We start from the raw sequence: 16,269 nt of genomic DNA, 5'->3' as shown, positions 1-16,269 counted from the left end.
TTTTTGGAAGTGCATTTCCTGTGTGCCACCTTGTGCTGGGGTCACATCGATGCTAACAGTATCTCTGTATAATTTACCATACAATTGTTCAACTTCTCTAAAAACACTGCAGAGGAAAGAAATATTTCACAGAACTTTTTGTCATACCAACAGCACTTTTAAAAATAAGGATACCTAGATGCGTTCTGTAAAGCAGATTACATATTAGACATGAGTTAATGTTTGAAATACTCAAATATTCTTTAACATTTTTATATATATGGACAGACATTTTTTATGATATTTATTGTAATTTTTTGTCGTGTAGACAAACTGCCCCAACTGCTGTCCAAATACTCTCCCATACTTTTTACTTAAAATATGCTTCACTCTATTGAATTAAATACTGATTGGTTGAAAAGACTGATTACACTCTTTGTAATGAAACGTACAGTTAACTAGTTTTCCTTAAGCACTGACGAAATTCACGATACACTCAAAAAAGCATTGTGTACCATGATAACAAAATGCATCACAATACAATAAAATATTGTCATATTGCCTAGCTATTGTAGGAGCCTGTATTTTTAAGAGTATAGTGAAATGTTATAACAATAATTAATTCTGCATTTTTCTCCTTACAGGCAGAGTCTGACATTGACCTTAGCTCATATCATCAAAAAAGGTATGTGTGTGTGTGTTTGGGGGGGGGGTGTTGTCTTTTCCTCCTTCCCTTCCTTCTGCATTTCCATTAACTGCTGAAAATTCAGCACATGGCTCACATTAGACCCACCATGCGACATTCATTGTGTATTTAAGAAAGCACATGAGCTACATGATCCCAAAATGCTGCAGAGAATTTTTTTCAAAAGAGCGAGACGCTTCTTTTTATGCCCCCCCTCCCTTTAATACTTGTTTTGGATTTGTCAATCTGGTAAAACAGCTCTATCATACTATGCAGCCTGTTCACTTACTTAACCAATCACAACTGTCCAGCTCAGGCACTTGATGGAGCTGCTCAGCTCTGATTGGCTAGACTTGTGTTGTGTGGCTTGTTGTTTTTGCTGTTGGAAGAGGAGGACACACCTTCAGGGAGGCCAACCTCAAGTAACATAATGCTCATGCTCTACTCAAAGAGCTAAGGTGAAGAATACCTATAACACTGCAGTAGGACGTTATAACATTCTTGCCAAATTAGCATGCATTATATAATCAGTCCCTTTAATAGTCTTAATATATAATGACATTTATGACCACTTACATAGATACCATATGGTATTGCCCTCAAAATGATATAGTAATTCTTTAAACATTTAAAATAAACACTGTAATAGCTGCACAGTCATTGTCAGAACAGTGCATTTTATCTAAATGTATTATTCACAGTCTGTGCTGAACTTTGTGCTCACTGATAATGGCAGTTTTATTGCGGGCAGTAATGCCAGTATCTTTGTGCCATGCACATTAGTGCTAGGACGGACATTAAGAGCTGCTTTTCAAAGGTTGCTTTCATTTTTAGCTATTTTCGTCTTGCTGTGGTTGAGCAGTCACCTCACCATAGAGACTAACTTCATTCTCCAGCACTTTGTAGCTCTGTTTGTGGATGTCTGCTCATCCTTTGTATTTTTTTTCCATTTGAATCTTAACTCTGCAATGAGATAGTGACCACTAGTACGTAATCTGCTTTATGTGTAATTTTCTGTGATTTGTTGTTGCCGAATAAGGGACACGTCTAGCTTTGTTCTTGAGCCAAAGGCAAACTTTCTCCTTTTTGGGGAAAAAAATGTTCTCTTAAAATATCCTTTTTACACATTCCCTTTCACAACTCATGGATTAAATAAGAATTTAGGTTGATGGTAAGCAATATAATTTACTAAAATAGAGTAAGGTATGTAATCAAGACCTAATCTTTTCAAGCTTTCTTAAATTGGTCGTGTAAGTTTCAAGTAGTAAAGACCCCACAACAGGAATGGTTCTTAACCTAGCTGTCCATGCTTTGGTAAAGGTTATCCTGACACTTTTATACTGAAACAGACCTTGACTCTCTGTTCAAACACACAATGGTAAACATATCCTCACATGAAGTATGTTAAGATCAAGACTACAGTGTTTGCCTACATTCTGTTAAAAAAGAAAAATAGATTCTACATAGGACTGAAAGGTAGGTAACTAGAGTGAACCATTTTGAGGTTTAGGGGAGGAAAGAAAAACCTCAAAAGATTTGTGCGCTCATAACTTTTATACCTTATTTAGCATGTTAGGGCGGTGGCTTCCTAAATCACGTGGCCCTGTTTGGATGAGATTTGTTTTACATTGGGGAGTTGGAGTTATGTAATTTTACTACAGGACGTCTATAAACTTTGACTGATTTGCGCATGTTGAGAAATACATCAGTTACTGCGGTGGGAGTGGCTACTCGATTTACGCACTGCTGTCACATCCAAAAAACGTGGAGATCACCAATGTTATAACCCACTTACAATGATGATTTTAGTATAAAAAAAAAACAAAAAAAACAAAAAAAAAAAACAGTAGGCTGCATGTTCATAAAGCAAATGTAGGCTACTGACTTTGGTACACTGTGACCTACCTTAAGCTGGCAGAAGCGCTGCACCTCTGAGTAGTCACTTTGGCCTTTCTTCTGGATTTGCATGTTAATCGTTGTCTGCCACAGACTTAGAAGACATGGTATCTGTGCCGCCTTTGCTAGAAAGGCAAATCAAAACTCCCCAAGACATGGAAGAGTCTTCTGAAAAAAAAAAAAATCAGTTCTCACCACAAAATTCAGCAGCAGACATTTTCAAAGGGAAATGAGGGGAAATTGTGTTATTGCCAAACATATCAAACAAACCTAATTTATAAGAGAGCTAATGTGTTCTCACAACAGTATCTGATAATAAATCTCTTCTTGTGTAAATGAATGTTTAGAGTCATTTAGAGGCAAGAGTGTCTAGTTTTAGTTTCCTCTTCATCTACATTAAGTAGTTCTTAATTTCCCCAGTTGGATCAGGATTTTCTAAATAATCATGAAGATTAAAATTATTCACATTTAACCAGTATTGTTCAGAATGAGAACGCGTATCCGTTTCCTACACCACCTTGCACTACTGTGGTGTCCGTGACATCTGCATTGTTCTATCCATTCAGCTGTCCCTTTGATTCACCTCCCGAAGAGGAACCTGTTTTAACTGTTAAAATGCGTATGTGAGAAATGATACTGCTTTATAGGAACATTTAACCGTAATTGCAGTGATGTGGAGACCTAATAGTACAGAAGAATATGATTAGTGTTGCGCTGTGGCACATTGATGAGCATTAGAATAGATGATTGAGATGTAAGCTGCAGTGTCACGCTACAGTGTTTGCAGTGTCTGATGGCATGCTTTTTTTAAGCTCTGCATAATTTGTTCTTGTAAGACTAAAAATACCATTAGCCTGTACAAATTCTGGCAGTAATTCTAGTAGTAATCGCGTACCTAACGAGTGATGCATCTTTGTGCTGATGCATCAAGTAATCAGAGATTTAAACAAAGGCTAGATAACAAAAATAGATTTAACTGAACAATGTTGTGCATTGTGTATTCTATCACAGCTAAAAATGTGAAAAATATTAAAGAAAACCCTAAGAATTAGCGCAAAGATGTAAAGATGCATGAATTTATACTGAACCGTCACACAAAGAATACACGGTACTTAGTATTAGGTTAAAAACATCATTTCGCAAGTATGCGTTCTAACCAGAAACTGGGTACCCTGGTATGGGTAGATGTAGTCTTGATTGCCTCCTCTACTCCTTTGCTACCCTGTCTCTCGGACTGCCATTTGTAGAGAGTTACCTGGACACTCGTTTTGCTCTCCATTTCCAGTGCTTTCAAATCCAAAAATGAGAACAGTAAGAAACATGAGGATAAACAAGTATTTCAGTAATATTCTGGCTTTAAGCACATTGATTAAAATCATGAAATCGCAGCGATCCTAAGCCTATTTACCAGCACTTTCATTGACAAGTGTGCATCCTGGTAAAGTTCACTTGAGAGTTTGCAATATTCATAAATTCAGCTAAACCTTCCCGATAAATCAAGGAGGTCCTTTTTCAATCAGTGGTTTAGCTGTAATATTAAGTAGTAGAGAATGGCATAGGAACTTTGCTGCTCAAATTTATGTACAACCTCTAGATTTTGCTGTTCTTTAGGATATAATGTGAGGATAAATGTCGGTCAGGCAGGCAGTATTGCAGTTGGGTGTAGTGAGATGTGTGTCTCCACAAAAATCCTCTTTTGCGTCTGTCCTTTTACCTGCGTTCCTGGTAAACAGTCACACTTGTGTTGGAGCAGGACTTACAGAGTGAGAGTGTTTCACTCGTCAGACGAGTTTGTTGGGTTTGAGTTGTTGTTCTCCTGGAACTGGAAACCTGATACGTCAAATAGAGACACACTCATGCATCTGTGCGTGTGAGAGATGACCAATATTTCTGCTTTGTAATAACCTATATCTGATTGTATGTGTGTTTGAGGTGAACCGATTGTGTGTTTTGAGTGAGCAGTGACTGAGGGCGTTAGTGGAATCACAGCGGTTTTTTGTAGCACTGAAGATCACCTAGCATATAATAAAGCTTAACTATCAAGTGCATGATTTATATTTGTGAGCTTTGTAAAGATGCACTCTGCTGACTTTCACTGATAAGACACTAATACAGAATATACAATATGTAGAGCCCTGCTTGACAACCATTGAGATTAAAGATGGACATACATCTTAAGTACATGATGTAACCCAATGTAAGCGGGTTCAAAAACTAATAATAATAATAACTGTTTATGCTTTTTAAGGTTCGGGACATTGTACCCTCTCTGTGACACTGTTTCTGTATCTGTTTCGTTCTTTTGTGCTTATACATGGTGTTTTTGACTGCTACAGTGCATCCTCACAGAGGGGGAATAGCAGACCTATACGCTTTGAGCCACCAATGCTGGACTTCCATGAACAGTAAGTAGCCTGCAGTCTGTTTTCTTTATATTCTGTGTTGATGTCACTGGTCAGATGTCTCAAACATTTGTTTCCTTTTGCTTCTTTGAGCGAAGCTGTTTGTCAAGTTCTGCAAAAAGCCACTTCCTCATTTTTAACACACAGCCTTTTTTGCCACTCAATAGACCAGGAATGTTTCGGAGGCGTCTTTCTTTATAAAGGTGCCCTAGGATGGAAAACTATATTTTCCTTGGCATAGTTGAATAATGAGTTTGTTACATGAAAGTGACACACCATGAACACTGTGGTGTCTATATTGAAAGGAAATTTCGACATAACCAAGACAGTTGTAAAAACCAGCAAATTCCAAAACCGTAATTCAAAGTTGCCACTAGAAAAATCCTAATTATAAGTACAAGTACCTATTACAAGCTGTGACAACCAACCACAACAGCCACTTCGGAGAAGTCTATTGTGGTGTTCTACACTGGAGAGCAGCCACCACCACCAGACTCGGCATCTCCTTTTCCTTTGACTCGCAAAGTGAACCAGACCTTGTGCTACGATGTCCGCCGAACAGGAGCTTAAAAACGACATGCAACAAAGCAAAAGCTGGGGAGTCTAGCTGGAATTCGTGCTAGGCTAAAAGCTAAAGCTAGCCAGCCAATTTTAATCGTCCCTTCTCCCCATTGAAAGCAAACCTCAGCGGACTACCTAACTAGAGCTAACCTAGGACTGGACGATATGGCATAATGGCAAAAATATTGTATTACGATATTTAAAGATATTTTCATGATACACAGTATTCATCAGGATAATAGGATTTTTAAAAACTACCATCCAAACACTCTCATATTTTTGTACAGTGATTTTAGTTTTTTTATTGAAATGTGCTGCACTTGATCTAGTTAAACCAGACTAATTATACGTAATGTTTGTATTGAAACATGCAGCTGATCAGTGTTACATTGCAAGCACTGAATATATCCTTGATATGCTTAAAAAGGATATTGTGCATCACGATAAGAAAATGTAAAACAATACGATAAAATATTGTCACATTGCCCAGCTCTAAGCTAACCACACACTCAGAAAGGCAAAAACAGCTTATTTTCTGCTTATTTGCAATCTATTGAGCTAGCTAATAGCACAACGTCCTGAGAAGATACTGAGCAAGCCTTCCAACCATATTTTATCTGTTTTGTTATCCTATACTGATGTGCCAATATAATATTGCCCCAGTCATTGCCAAAGTTCAGGGAATTATCAATTATTTAGGTGCACTTTCAGTTTTTTTAATCTCCTTTTAGATTGTTGCTGACTAAAGTATTCTCTAGCTTATCTGATACTGGTTGGTGGCCAACTGTTCCAGCTCAAAGTCAGCAATTAGAAATGCTCACTACTCAGCCAGTGGTGTAGTAAATGTGTGGGTAAAAATAAAGCAGGGTGTTTTATGCTAGGCTAATTTAAACTCATATAGATTCTTACATTTTAAATTCTCAAACATAGTTAAAGTTGTCAAAATAAATAAAATGTGAATTGGCTTTATTTTAAATGTAGCTTCTTGGAAACCTGATATTTTCTGTACCTAACTGTTTGCCATCTTTGGCAACACTCAGTCACTCACTAGCTAATTTATTCTGCAACCAAATCAAGTGATCCTCACTTTCTGTGACTCACTGTGTAGGAGTTATAACACAAGACCATGTCCACTAAGGACACACGTGCCCCTCTTCTCTCTTCTTGCCTGTAATAAACAGCACCTCATCGATTACATGTGTTTATTAGGAATTGCTTTGAAACCTTAAGTGATCCTGCCTCCGTTTTCATCAGCAGCCAATAAAGACTTGCTTAAATTACACAGGCTCACCATAAATCTCAGACTGTAATCTGCCTTTGCTGTTTTGCTTTTATTTTATGTAACCCTGAATGCATGAGTCCCAGTGTTGGGTCATACTGCATCAGATACAGTGTATTAAGTATACAAAGTATACAAAAGTCCAAGCTAATAGGAGGTGCTTTTTAGATTGTTTGCCTAATTGCTGAATACATTTATTTGGATTGGCCCAGAGTGCGTTTCATAACTGGTAGCACTTTTTATGCATATTTCATACAGCGTACACACTTGTAAGCAAAACAAAAGAACATTTGTATGCTTGTCTGCCAGCACCTAATTTAAGCATTTCCTGTTTGGCTAAATACAGTTTGTGTGTGTGTTTTCCTCTAGGCCAGTTGGGATGCCAAAAATGGAGAAAGTTTACTTGCACAATCCAAGTTCAGAAGAAATTAGTTTAATATCAATATCTGCAACAACAGCGCATTTTCATGCATCTTTTTTTCAGAGTAGGGTAAGTATGTTCTTGCTAGTGTAAGGCCCCTTTTTAAGTGCCAACAGGTGCTACTATGACGCACTGAATTGGAGAAGTTGTAGGCCATGTTTTTAAGTGTTGGGACAAATGGGTTAATGTCTGCTTCCTGTTAAGAGCTTAAAAAAGATGAGAGAAAATTCTCTGCTTCCTCTTTGATTTCTTCAACAGTGACTTTCAGTGTCTGTGGAAAGAAATGTTATGTCTTGAGGTGATTACAGCAATCACAGTGAGGTTATGCCTGATCATATGTCCCCTAAATGTTTAGATGTTAAGTGTTTCATTTGTTGATTATTGACCAGTATTCATGTAAACGATTTAACCACAGGGCAGTGGACTCATTAAAGGGTCTAATTTAAGTGTTTTGCGTGTGACTGTGTGTGTGTGAAGTGTGTGCCCACACACTCCATGCAGCAATAAATTAAGCACATCCCACCTGTTCCTGACACCTACATAAATTAAAGCCTCATGCTGACCTTCTCAGACCCTTATAGCTTATGTTTAACAGGGTCAGAGGTCGTCCATCGTGAGCCAGTGGTGTTTAGAAACGTTGAACAACCAAAAAATGTTTGAACCTGCCCCCTTAAGCAGTTGAGTGATGATGAAATACTGATTGTGGTTATGTTTAGATATTCTGTGATGTTGGTTGGTAGTTGTTATAGTGTGTAATGCATTCTGTGTGTAAGTTAATCTTCATGCATTCCACTTCATGCAGAATCTTTGTTTATTACGTTTTGCCATAATATATTGACATAATTTGAATCTGGCAGTTCTTTGTGCTGTTAATTTTAATGATTAATGCACAAAAGGAAATGCTATAAAAAAATGACTTGCGGGGGGCAGGGGTCTTTGAGTTTTCCCCTTACTCCAGTTTTAACAGCTAGTCTGAAAACTGTCCTTATGTTTTGATGCAGTCATGCAAGGCTGTGCAACAGATATACACTGTTTAATTTCAAACTAGTGTAGTGTAGCCATTTTTGACATGATGTCAGGGTGGGTAGAAGAACAAAACAGCTCATGGTCCCAGAACGTAAACATTTGGTGTAATTATGCGAAAAACGTTTCATAGGTAATTTCATAGATTTTATTTTTATAATGTGAGAAAGACTGACTGATTTATGTCATTTTATTTATAAATGAATTTATTTATTTTTGCTTGTTTTTACAGATAATTCCACCAGGAGGGAATACCTCATTTGATGTTGTATTTCTTGCTCGAGTAGTAGGGAATGTAGAAAATACGTTATTTATTAACACATCTCACCATGGAGTGTTCACATACCAGGTATGTTAAATACCTTGTTGGTCGAAGGACCTGTGAATACTTTTTGTGAACCGATGAGAGGGAGCTTTTAGTGTTGACCACACTGTGCGCACTGTATTGTTTCATACAGGTGTTTGGTGTGGGCATCCCTAACCCTTACAGACTCAGGCCTTTTGTAGGGGCCAGAGTACCAGTAAATAGCAGCTTCTCCCCACTCATAAACATCTTCAACCCACACAGCGAACCACTCCAGGTAATCTTTTAATTACTCTTGCCACAATAAGCTGTCTTATGTCAGACATCTCAAGTTGAATGCGATTGAATTTGCTTCTCTCTGCTGAGCTACCGGGCAATGTTGGTGTTCCCGCCACTTTCCTGTCTAGGTTGTGGAGATGTACTCAAGTGGGGGTGATCTGCATCTAGAGCTGCCCACTGGCCAGCAAGGTGGCACCAAAAAATTATGGGTGAGCATCAAAAAAATGTTTGCGTTATGAAGCAGTTTGGCCAGTAATTCCTATGGAATCCTGTTGTGCGTGTAGCTCAGAGTGTTTATTTTTGCAGGAGATTGCCCCATTTGAGACCAAGGGTGTGATGAGGGCCAGCTTCTCTTCGCGAGATGCTGACAACCACACAGCCTTCATCAGGATAAAAACGAATGCCTCAAATGAGGATGAGTTCATCATCCTCCCTGTGGAAGTGGAGGTCACCACAGGTCAGAAAAATCATTTTATCATTCTAATCATTTTACTTGGAAAAAAGATGGCTTGACATTTCTTGGCTAAGTACAATTAATTTCTTTTTTCCAGCACCTGGTATATACTCTTCAACAGAGATGTTAGACTTTGGTACACTTCGATCACAAGGTAGGTTTTTTTTTATTTTTATTATTATTTATTTACAATTAGGGATGCACTGATCTGATACTAGGATCAGATATCTTCCCTGATATCTTCCTCAGACTTCGAATTTCAGAAATAAAAGTCCTGAGCCCAGATAACACTGTGCCGAGGTCCAGCATCATTATTAATTTTAGTGACCAAGTGAGTAATTATTACGTCAGTCCTGGTGCCTTAAGTTTAAGGTTAATTCAGCAATGATATCTGATCGGTATCTGGTATAGGCAATTATGCGAAGTTCATGTATCTGTATCTATATCTGAACAGAAAAAGATGGATCTGTGCATTCCTAATTACAATCCTAATCTTTTATTTTCAAAGTTTTTTTCTTTAAACGCCATTTTATTTTTGCAGATCGACCAAAACAGTTGAATTTGCACCTTCTAAATTCTGGAGCAAAAGATGTATCAATCATGGTAAGCTTGTTTTTTTTTCCCCTCTGATTTCAAGTAATCACCTGGCCAGGTTAAGTATGATTGTTTTAATGTTTCTTTTAGAGAGTGGTTATGCTGTTATTTGACCAGAATTTTTAAATATGTTGACAGTTCTGTGATTGTTGCTCAAAATCTGTTTTAATTTTCCTGCATAGATATTAGTAGTGTGATGATTAGGATTAGTGGCCGACATGACTGTTGATGCGTTTTGTTAATTGTCATACATGGTATTTTTTTCTGAGTATATCCATATGCTTAAAGGACAATGACCAACTTGTTTAATTACGAAGAGTGTGATTAGTCCTATGTAATTACATTAAGAATACAGCACATTTTGAATACGAAGCATTGTGCTAAATATGGGATAGAGTTGGTATAGTTTATGGATAGCAGTTTTCAAAACTAAATGTTATAGCAGAACACCATGGTTATACTTAACCACAAGCTAAGCCATGCTAGCCATGATGCGTGCAGTATATCACATCAACGTGGGCAGATTCATGTGAAAAGGTACTAAAATGGAATTAAATAAAGGGAAGTTAGACAGCTGATTTATTTATTTGGATCCATTTATACCTATGACATCTCTCGTCCACTGCTTACAGATCATGGCATTATAGAAGTTAATTTTTACACTCTACTTAAATTAAAGCATTCAGTATTAATTCTCGCACTTAGTTCACTTTGTTTTCGAAGCTGAAAGATACAAGCTGTAAAAGGAATAAGATAACTGTAACCTGGCCTTATCATTTGTGTGTTTTTTCCAAGAGACAGACTGCCTTTCTCTGTGTAAATTCAGTCACATGTGATCTACTTTGGCTTGTTATCATGTCTGCTGTGCGATAGGCTTTACATTACATTGCAAATGTTCTTTTTAATTGTAAAACTTGACATTAGCTAGTTTGATCTACCTTTCTCTTTTCTCTCCATCTTTAATTCCTTTTCACTTTTGTCGGGTGTGTGGAAGACATTTTGGAGCAGGCCACCACTGCAAAATATTTGTAGCGAAAACATTTGTGTTAGTCAGTAAAGCAAGATGTTTACAATATGAATCATCTGGTCAAGATCCAGTTGTACCTGTTGATTTGAACCATTTTGGGATTAAGGTAGATCCCTGTAATTGCAGAACCCAGTAGCACAGAACTAATGTCTTAACATCAGATCAAGCAGAGTACAAAGCAGTGATTGTACTCACTGGGTTGGTCAAAAGACATGGCTTCATTTGCATCTGGTAGAGGAGCTGGCTAATTTCTGGCATGTTCCACAATGCATCTTTATCGCTGTTAAACCTGTTGTCTTTTTTCAATTCTGCAGTAAGCAAACACCTTTTGTGTTAGACTGTTTTGGAATTCTCTTTTGTTGTGCTTTTCATTTTAGAGTGTTCGTCCGACACCATCAAACGAAGCCATTACAGTGGAATTTAAACAGATCACACTAAAAGCAGGAGAGAGTCGGTATACCAAAGTCGCTAGTATTAATTTTGATGGTAAGCAAATGTTGTTGTTGTTGTTTGTTAGTTATCCTCAGATTTGGTTTGTATCTATATTTGGACATTTGTCCTAACATAAGTATTGTTACATATTGTAGGTAGTTCATAGAGTAATTCTAAAACAGCAGTAAGTACATTTTGCATATAAACCTTGAGTTAATATTAAGCAAAATGAGTCATAGCTCAGTGTGTGGAGGTTAAAAGGCCTACAACAGTCTGTGAGCAAAGGAGGTGTTTTGTGGTTGGGTAGGGTATGCTGGTTACTTCCTGTTACAGCCACTTGACCAGCAGTCAGCCAATGAATAACTGACAAGTGCTAAACATTGTTGGGTATACTGCTTTACTACAGCATCTTAAAATGGAGTGGAGTTCATATATAAAAGTGAAACTTTCACACTTGGCCCTTTGGTTTGTAATTCTTACATCCGTCAAGAAATATTTGTCACCCCTTGTGTTGTGTGTACATAAATGCGGTGTTCCTTCTTCTGCTGGTTTAATTTGTGTGCATCTTGTCATTTCAGCTTCAAAAGCAAGAAGACCAGACCAGTTTTCTGGTAAAATAACAGTAAAGGCGAAAGAGAAAAGCTACTCAAAACTTGAAATCCCATACCAAGCTGAAGTTTTAGAAGGGTCAGATGCATTTTTTTGTTTGTTTATATATTAACATTATACCAAATACTATCATTATACCCATGTTATCGTAGGAGATGGTAAGAATTCTTTCTGTTTTTTAGATATCTGGGCTTTGACCACACAGCCACCCTGTTCCACATTAGAGATAGCCCTGTAGATCCAGTGGATAGGCCCATCTACCTCACCAACACCTTTAACTTCGCCATTCGCATCCACAACGTGACCCTTCCTGAGGATGCAAAGATTATGTTTAATGTGAGTCAGTCTGTTTGTTTCCTTGATCTTTACCTCCCTGGAGCTTGTAAAATGATCAGGTAGGAGTGGGGGCCCTGTGGAGTTAGGTTAAGGCTTCACTTCTTATTATGTATAAATTATATATAAGCTTTTGATGTTAGAAATAAGTAATAAGTGATCAAAGAAATTTCTAGATGGTGCAGTGTTTCTGTTTTCTTTAAGTAATAAGAGTTGTGAGTGTTATGCCAGTTGTCTTTAATCATTTAGATTAGGGCTTTATGGTGAAATAATTGAAAATATGTTAGTTTGAGTGTAAAAGCAAGGAATTTATTGTGTCTGTTCAGACAATAATGTACATTTTTGGTTTGCTGTGTGTTTTAGGTGCATAATTTCAGCGCACCGGTCCTCATCCCTCCCCACGAATCTCGCTACATGTTCTCACTTCTCTTCCGGCCGGTGCGTCCTTCCATCCACATCGACAGCAACATCCTCCTCATCACCAACGCATCAAAGTTCCACCTGCCAGTCAGGGCATATACTGGCTTCCTGGAGGTAACTAGAGCTCATAGGGCAAATTAAATGTTTACAAGAAGTGTCCAAAAGATGGCCATGTCATTTTTATAACATGCCTGTAAAAATGTAAAGAGGATTATTTCTTCTCCTGACTTTATAGTATTTGTTGACAATATTGATGTATTTGAAATTGTATTGATGCATGCAGTTACAACATTTCTGTGAATAATATTGTACCAGTCTTACTTAAATTGCAGATTGTCTTACATTGTGTTCACTAAAACTAAGACAAGTGTATTATTGAGTAACAAAAATATTTTTGAAGAGTTGGTTGATGTCAAATAGAAAGAGAAGTCTTTCTGAGGTACTCTCTCGGAACTGAACATGTCTTTTGTATTCTCTCATCAGCCTGTGGTCCTTCCACCCAGCCCTAAAGACCACATCTTGGATTATGGAGTCCTTAGTGCCACAGACACTAGCAGTTTGGTGTTTGTGGTTGTCAATAGCAACCCTATAGAGGTAAGTGTCATGTGACTGTATGAGTCACTTTGGTGTAGGTTACCAATTGCTCTCTTCCTGCAGAAGAATAGTTGGAAGTGCCCAATTCCTCCTGCAGTACCAAATGTTATCTATATTAAAGGGGTGCATTATATATTAAGGCTGTTCGGACATTACAGAATCACAAAATGTCAAATGTCAATACTTTGTTGAGAGAGTGGCACACTGGTGCTGTATGGTTATGTTTTTTGTTTGTTTGTTTTTTTGCATTGTGTAGATGGAGCCATGCATAGTTGCTGATTAAAATGCCTCTTTGTCTGCAGCTGGAAATAAAATCATGGCTGGTGACTGGAGACAGTCTATCCATGGAGCTGCTGAACACTGAGAAAGGGAACAGAAGTGTGGCGCTTGGTCGAATCAGAGAGCTCCAGAACACGTCAGCAGCCCATTACAAAACTGTAAGACTATATATAGATATAAATGTATGAAAGTGTCTGTGTGGGTTAAATTACATTATTCTTTACATTCATTCTCAAAACTCACCTAGCAGAGCTTGATCTTGTGACTATTAAAAAAAAAATGCAATTACAGATTTACCCTCTGAGGTCTTAAGTGGGAGCATGCTGCACATACAGTGTATTATGTAATATTTTGGTCACCTCTAGTCCTTTTACATTTTCTAAATAAATGACATCCTTTGCCGAGGACACTGAAATTGAGGTCTATTTGCTTAGTAGAACATTTTGTGTGGGGGGGGGACACCAACTATAAATGTGTTGGAAATGGTCCAGTAGTCCAGAGTTAAGGCTGAATCTGATCCTAATGCCCCAGCTTTTCATTGGATTTTCCATTATATTTTAATATGGAGTGAACATATTATTGAGTCATCAGTGTGTTTGCTACTTTCTATGCGCCTCAGCACTCTGCGACCTTCCTCTGTTACTATAGGTGCTCTGCCACTTTGTGGCACAGTTGCTGTAGTTCTGTTTTTCAGTAATACCCCTCTCAGTTGATCATGGAATATCAATGGCACAGGTTCTTTTATTTTGTTTTACCATATGTTAAATCCAAAAAGTTAACAGAAACATTCAAATATTCAGGAAAATGCCATTTTTGCAGTCCGTAGAGAATTTGTCCACTTATTTAGAACAAAATATAATTTGACCAGGGGTTCCCAAACTTTTGAATAAGATTGTAGCCTGTGTTGGCTGTTGATCACTCAAGCATGGTTGGTTGAATATGAATGATGTAATCCCAATTTAGCTGTGTCAGTGTTTTGCATGCTGTGCCAACGCAGTGTTCAGCTCTTGAATGCACAAGGCTGAATGTTTATATTATGACGTGTTGTGTTTGCACTCTTTTACCTAATCAGTCAGATGACATAAAAGAAATCAATATGACTGTCTGCATTTCCTGCACTTGGTTTGCATATATAATAAAAACAAAAAGGCCTCTGTCTCTGCTGTTTTATTTAACTATTCATGGGAGTTTATGTAGTAAAAGCATATGGAAACCAGAGCCAAGTGATTTTTGTAATGTGTGTGTGTGTGTGTGTGTGTGTGTGTGTGTGTGTGTGTGTGTGTGTGTGTGTTTCCTTTACAGGTAATTTTAGCATCCGGCTATTATGCAGCATTTAAAGTCACTCTGGTGGCTAAAGCACTGGAGGGAGTGTATGATGGAGCTGTACACATTACCACAGATTATGAGGTATGTAATCCGTCTATAATTGTACAGTGACTGTCTCAGATACCACTGGCATGACCATACTTGCCCAGGTCTGCTGTTTACAGTTTAGTCCTGTGCTTTTGCTTCTTCCAGATATTGACTATTCCAGTAAAGGCCCTCATAGCTGTGGGAACGTTAAGCTGTTCACCCAAACACATTATTATGCCCCCTTCCTTTCCGGTAAGTTCTCTTCTGAATTAAATGTATTTTCACAAACTTAAGTGATCTTCTACACAATGGTCAATTTTCTTGTCTAGGATGCAGGGCAACACATTCCCTATAGTGTTGAATAATTTCAAAAAGAATTGTTACTCTAGTCATCTTAGCCTTTTTTTATTGATTTTTCTTAGTTGGACAGAAACATCAGTGGCTATTTATACTGTTGCCACCATGATATTTGAGTAGAGGTGTAATTGAAGACAAAAGTCACAGCTCTGATAACACCAAGGTTTGGACATAACAGTTAATGAAAATAATGTTTGTTTAGTTTTTTTTGTTTGTTTTTTATTGACCGGACCTATCTGCATCCACTTCACTTATCTTCTGTTTGAATTTTTTCCTTATATGTGACCTTTTTTATTTTGTTATGTATAATAAATTACCATTTTAATTTATGTTTTCAAGTCCATCTTCAACATGAACAAATTAAAATAGTTAAGCGATATTTGGGCATGATGTGTATAAACTTGTTCTGATCTTTGTTGTTCTGATGAGTTTCCTGTTTAGCACAAATTAAAGCTTAGTGTTCAGTAGTAGAGCAAGCATCACAAACACTTTCTCTTGACCATGTACATCAACCAGCCATAACTTTAATATCACCTCCTTGTTTCTACACTCACTGTCTATTATATCAGCTCCACTTACCATATAGGAGCTCTTTGTAGTTCTGTAATTACAAACTGTATTCCGTCAGTTTCTCTGCATACTTTGTTAGCTTCATTTTACCTGGTACTTCAATGGTCAGGACCCCACAGGAACACCAAGTGTTATTTCGGTGGTGGGTCATTATCAGCACTGCAGTGACGCTAACGAGGTGGTGGAGTGTTGGTGTGTGTTGTGCTGGTACGAGTGAATCAGACACAGCAGTGTTGAGAAAAAGATGGATTACTGTAGTTATAGAACTACAAAGTGCTCCTATATGGTAAGTGGAGCTGATCTAATGGACTATGAGTGTAGAAACAAGAATGTGGTATGATAAGATCATAATACTAGGAAGCTTTTGGGAGACTGAATTGGGGTCTGTTGGCTGCTCTGTGTCTGATCACCCTTATTG

At 37.7% G+C, this 16,269-nt stretch overlaps 1 protein-coding gene across 3 annotated transcripts in view; it reads left to right on the top strand.

Annotated features, from left to right (window-relative positions):
* tmem131 (transmembrane protein 131) overlaps positions 1-16,269 on the top strand; it is a 389,736-nt gene that overhangs the window by 361,630 nt on the left and 11,837 nt on the right. For 2 of the 3 annotated variants that reach the window (XM_072684162.1, XM_072684161.1), the window contains exons 3-19: positions 624-664; positions 4,897-4,965; positions 7,172-7,292; positions 8,479-8,595; positions 8,705-8,827; positions 8,958-9,038; positions 9,136-9,286; positions 9,381-9,437; positions 9,825-9,886; positions 11,282-11,390; positions 11,915-12,023; positions 12,128-12,281; positions 12,642-12,812; positions 13,182-13,292; positions 13,595-13,729; positions 14,874-14,978; positions 15,090-15,176. In XM_072684162.1, the coding sequence (XP_072540263.1) occupies positions 624-664; positions 4,897-4,965; positions 7,172-7,292; positions 8,479-8,595; positions 8,705-8,827; positions 8,958-9,038; positions 9,136-9,286; positions 9,381-9,437; positions 9,825-9,886; positions 11,282-11,390; positions 11,915-12,023; positions 12,128-12,281; positions 12,642-12,812; positions 13,182-13,292; positions 13,595-13,729; positions 14,874-14,978; positions 15,090-15,176 (1,803 nt within the window). Of the gene's footprint in view, positions 1-623; positions 665-4,896; positions 4,966-7,171; positions 7,293-8,478; positions 8,596-8,704; positions 8,828-8,957; positions 9,039-9,135; positions 9,287-9,379; positions 9,438-9,824; positions 9,887-11,281; positions 11,391-11,914; positions 12,024-12,127; positions 12,282-12,641; positions 12,813-13,181; positions 13,293-13,594; positions 13,730-14,873; positions 14,979-15,089; positions 15,177-16,269 lie in introns of all 3 variants that reach the window. The other variant, XM_072684163.1, reaches the window with a different exon arrangement.

Source organism: Salminus brasiliensis, chromosome 7 (assembly GCF_030463535.1).
Source record: "Salminus brasiliensis chromosome 7, fSalBra1.hap2, whole genome shotgun sequence".
NCBI lineage: Eukaryota > Metazoa > Chordata > Actinopteri > Characiformes > Bryconidae > Salminus > Salminus brasiliensis.
This window is presented reverse-complemented; position numbering and strand designations above follow the sequence as displayed.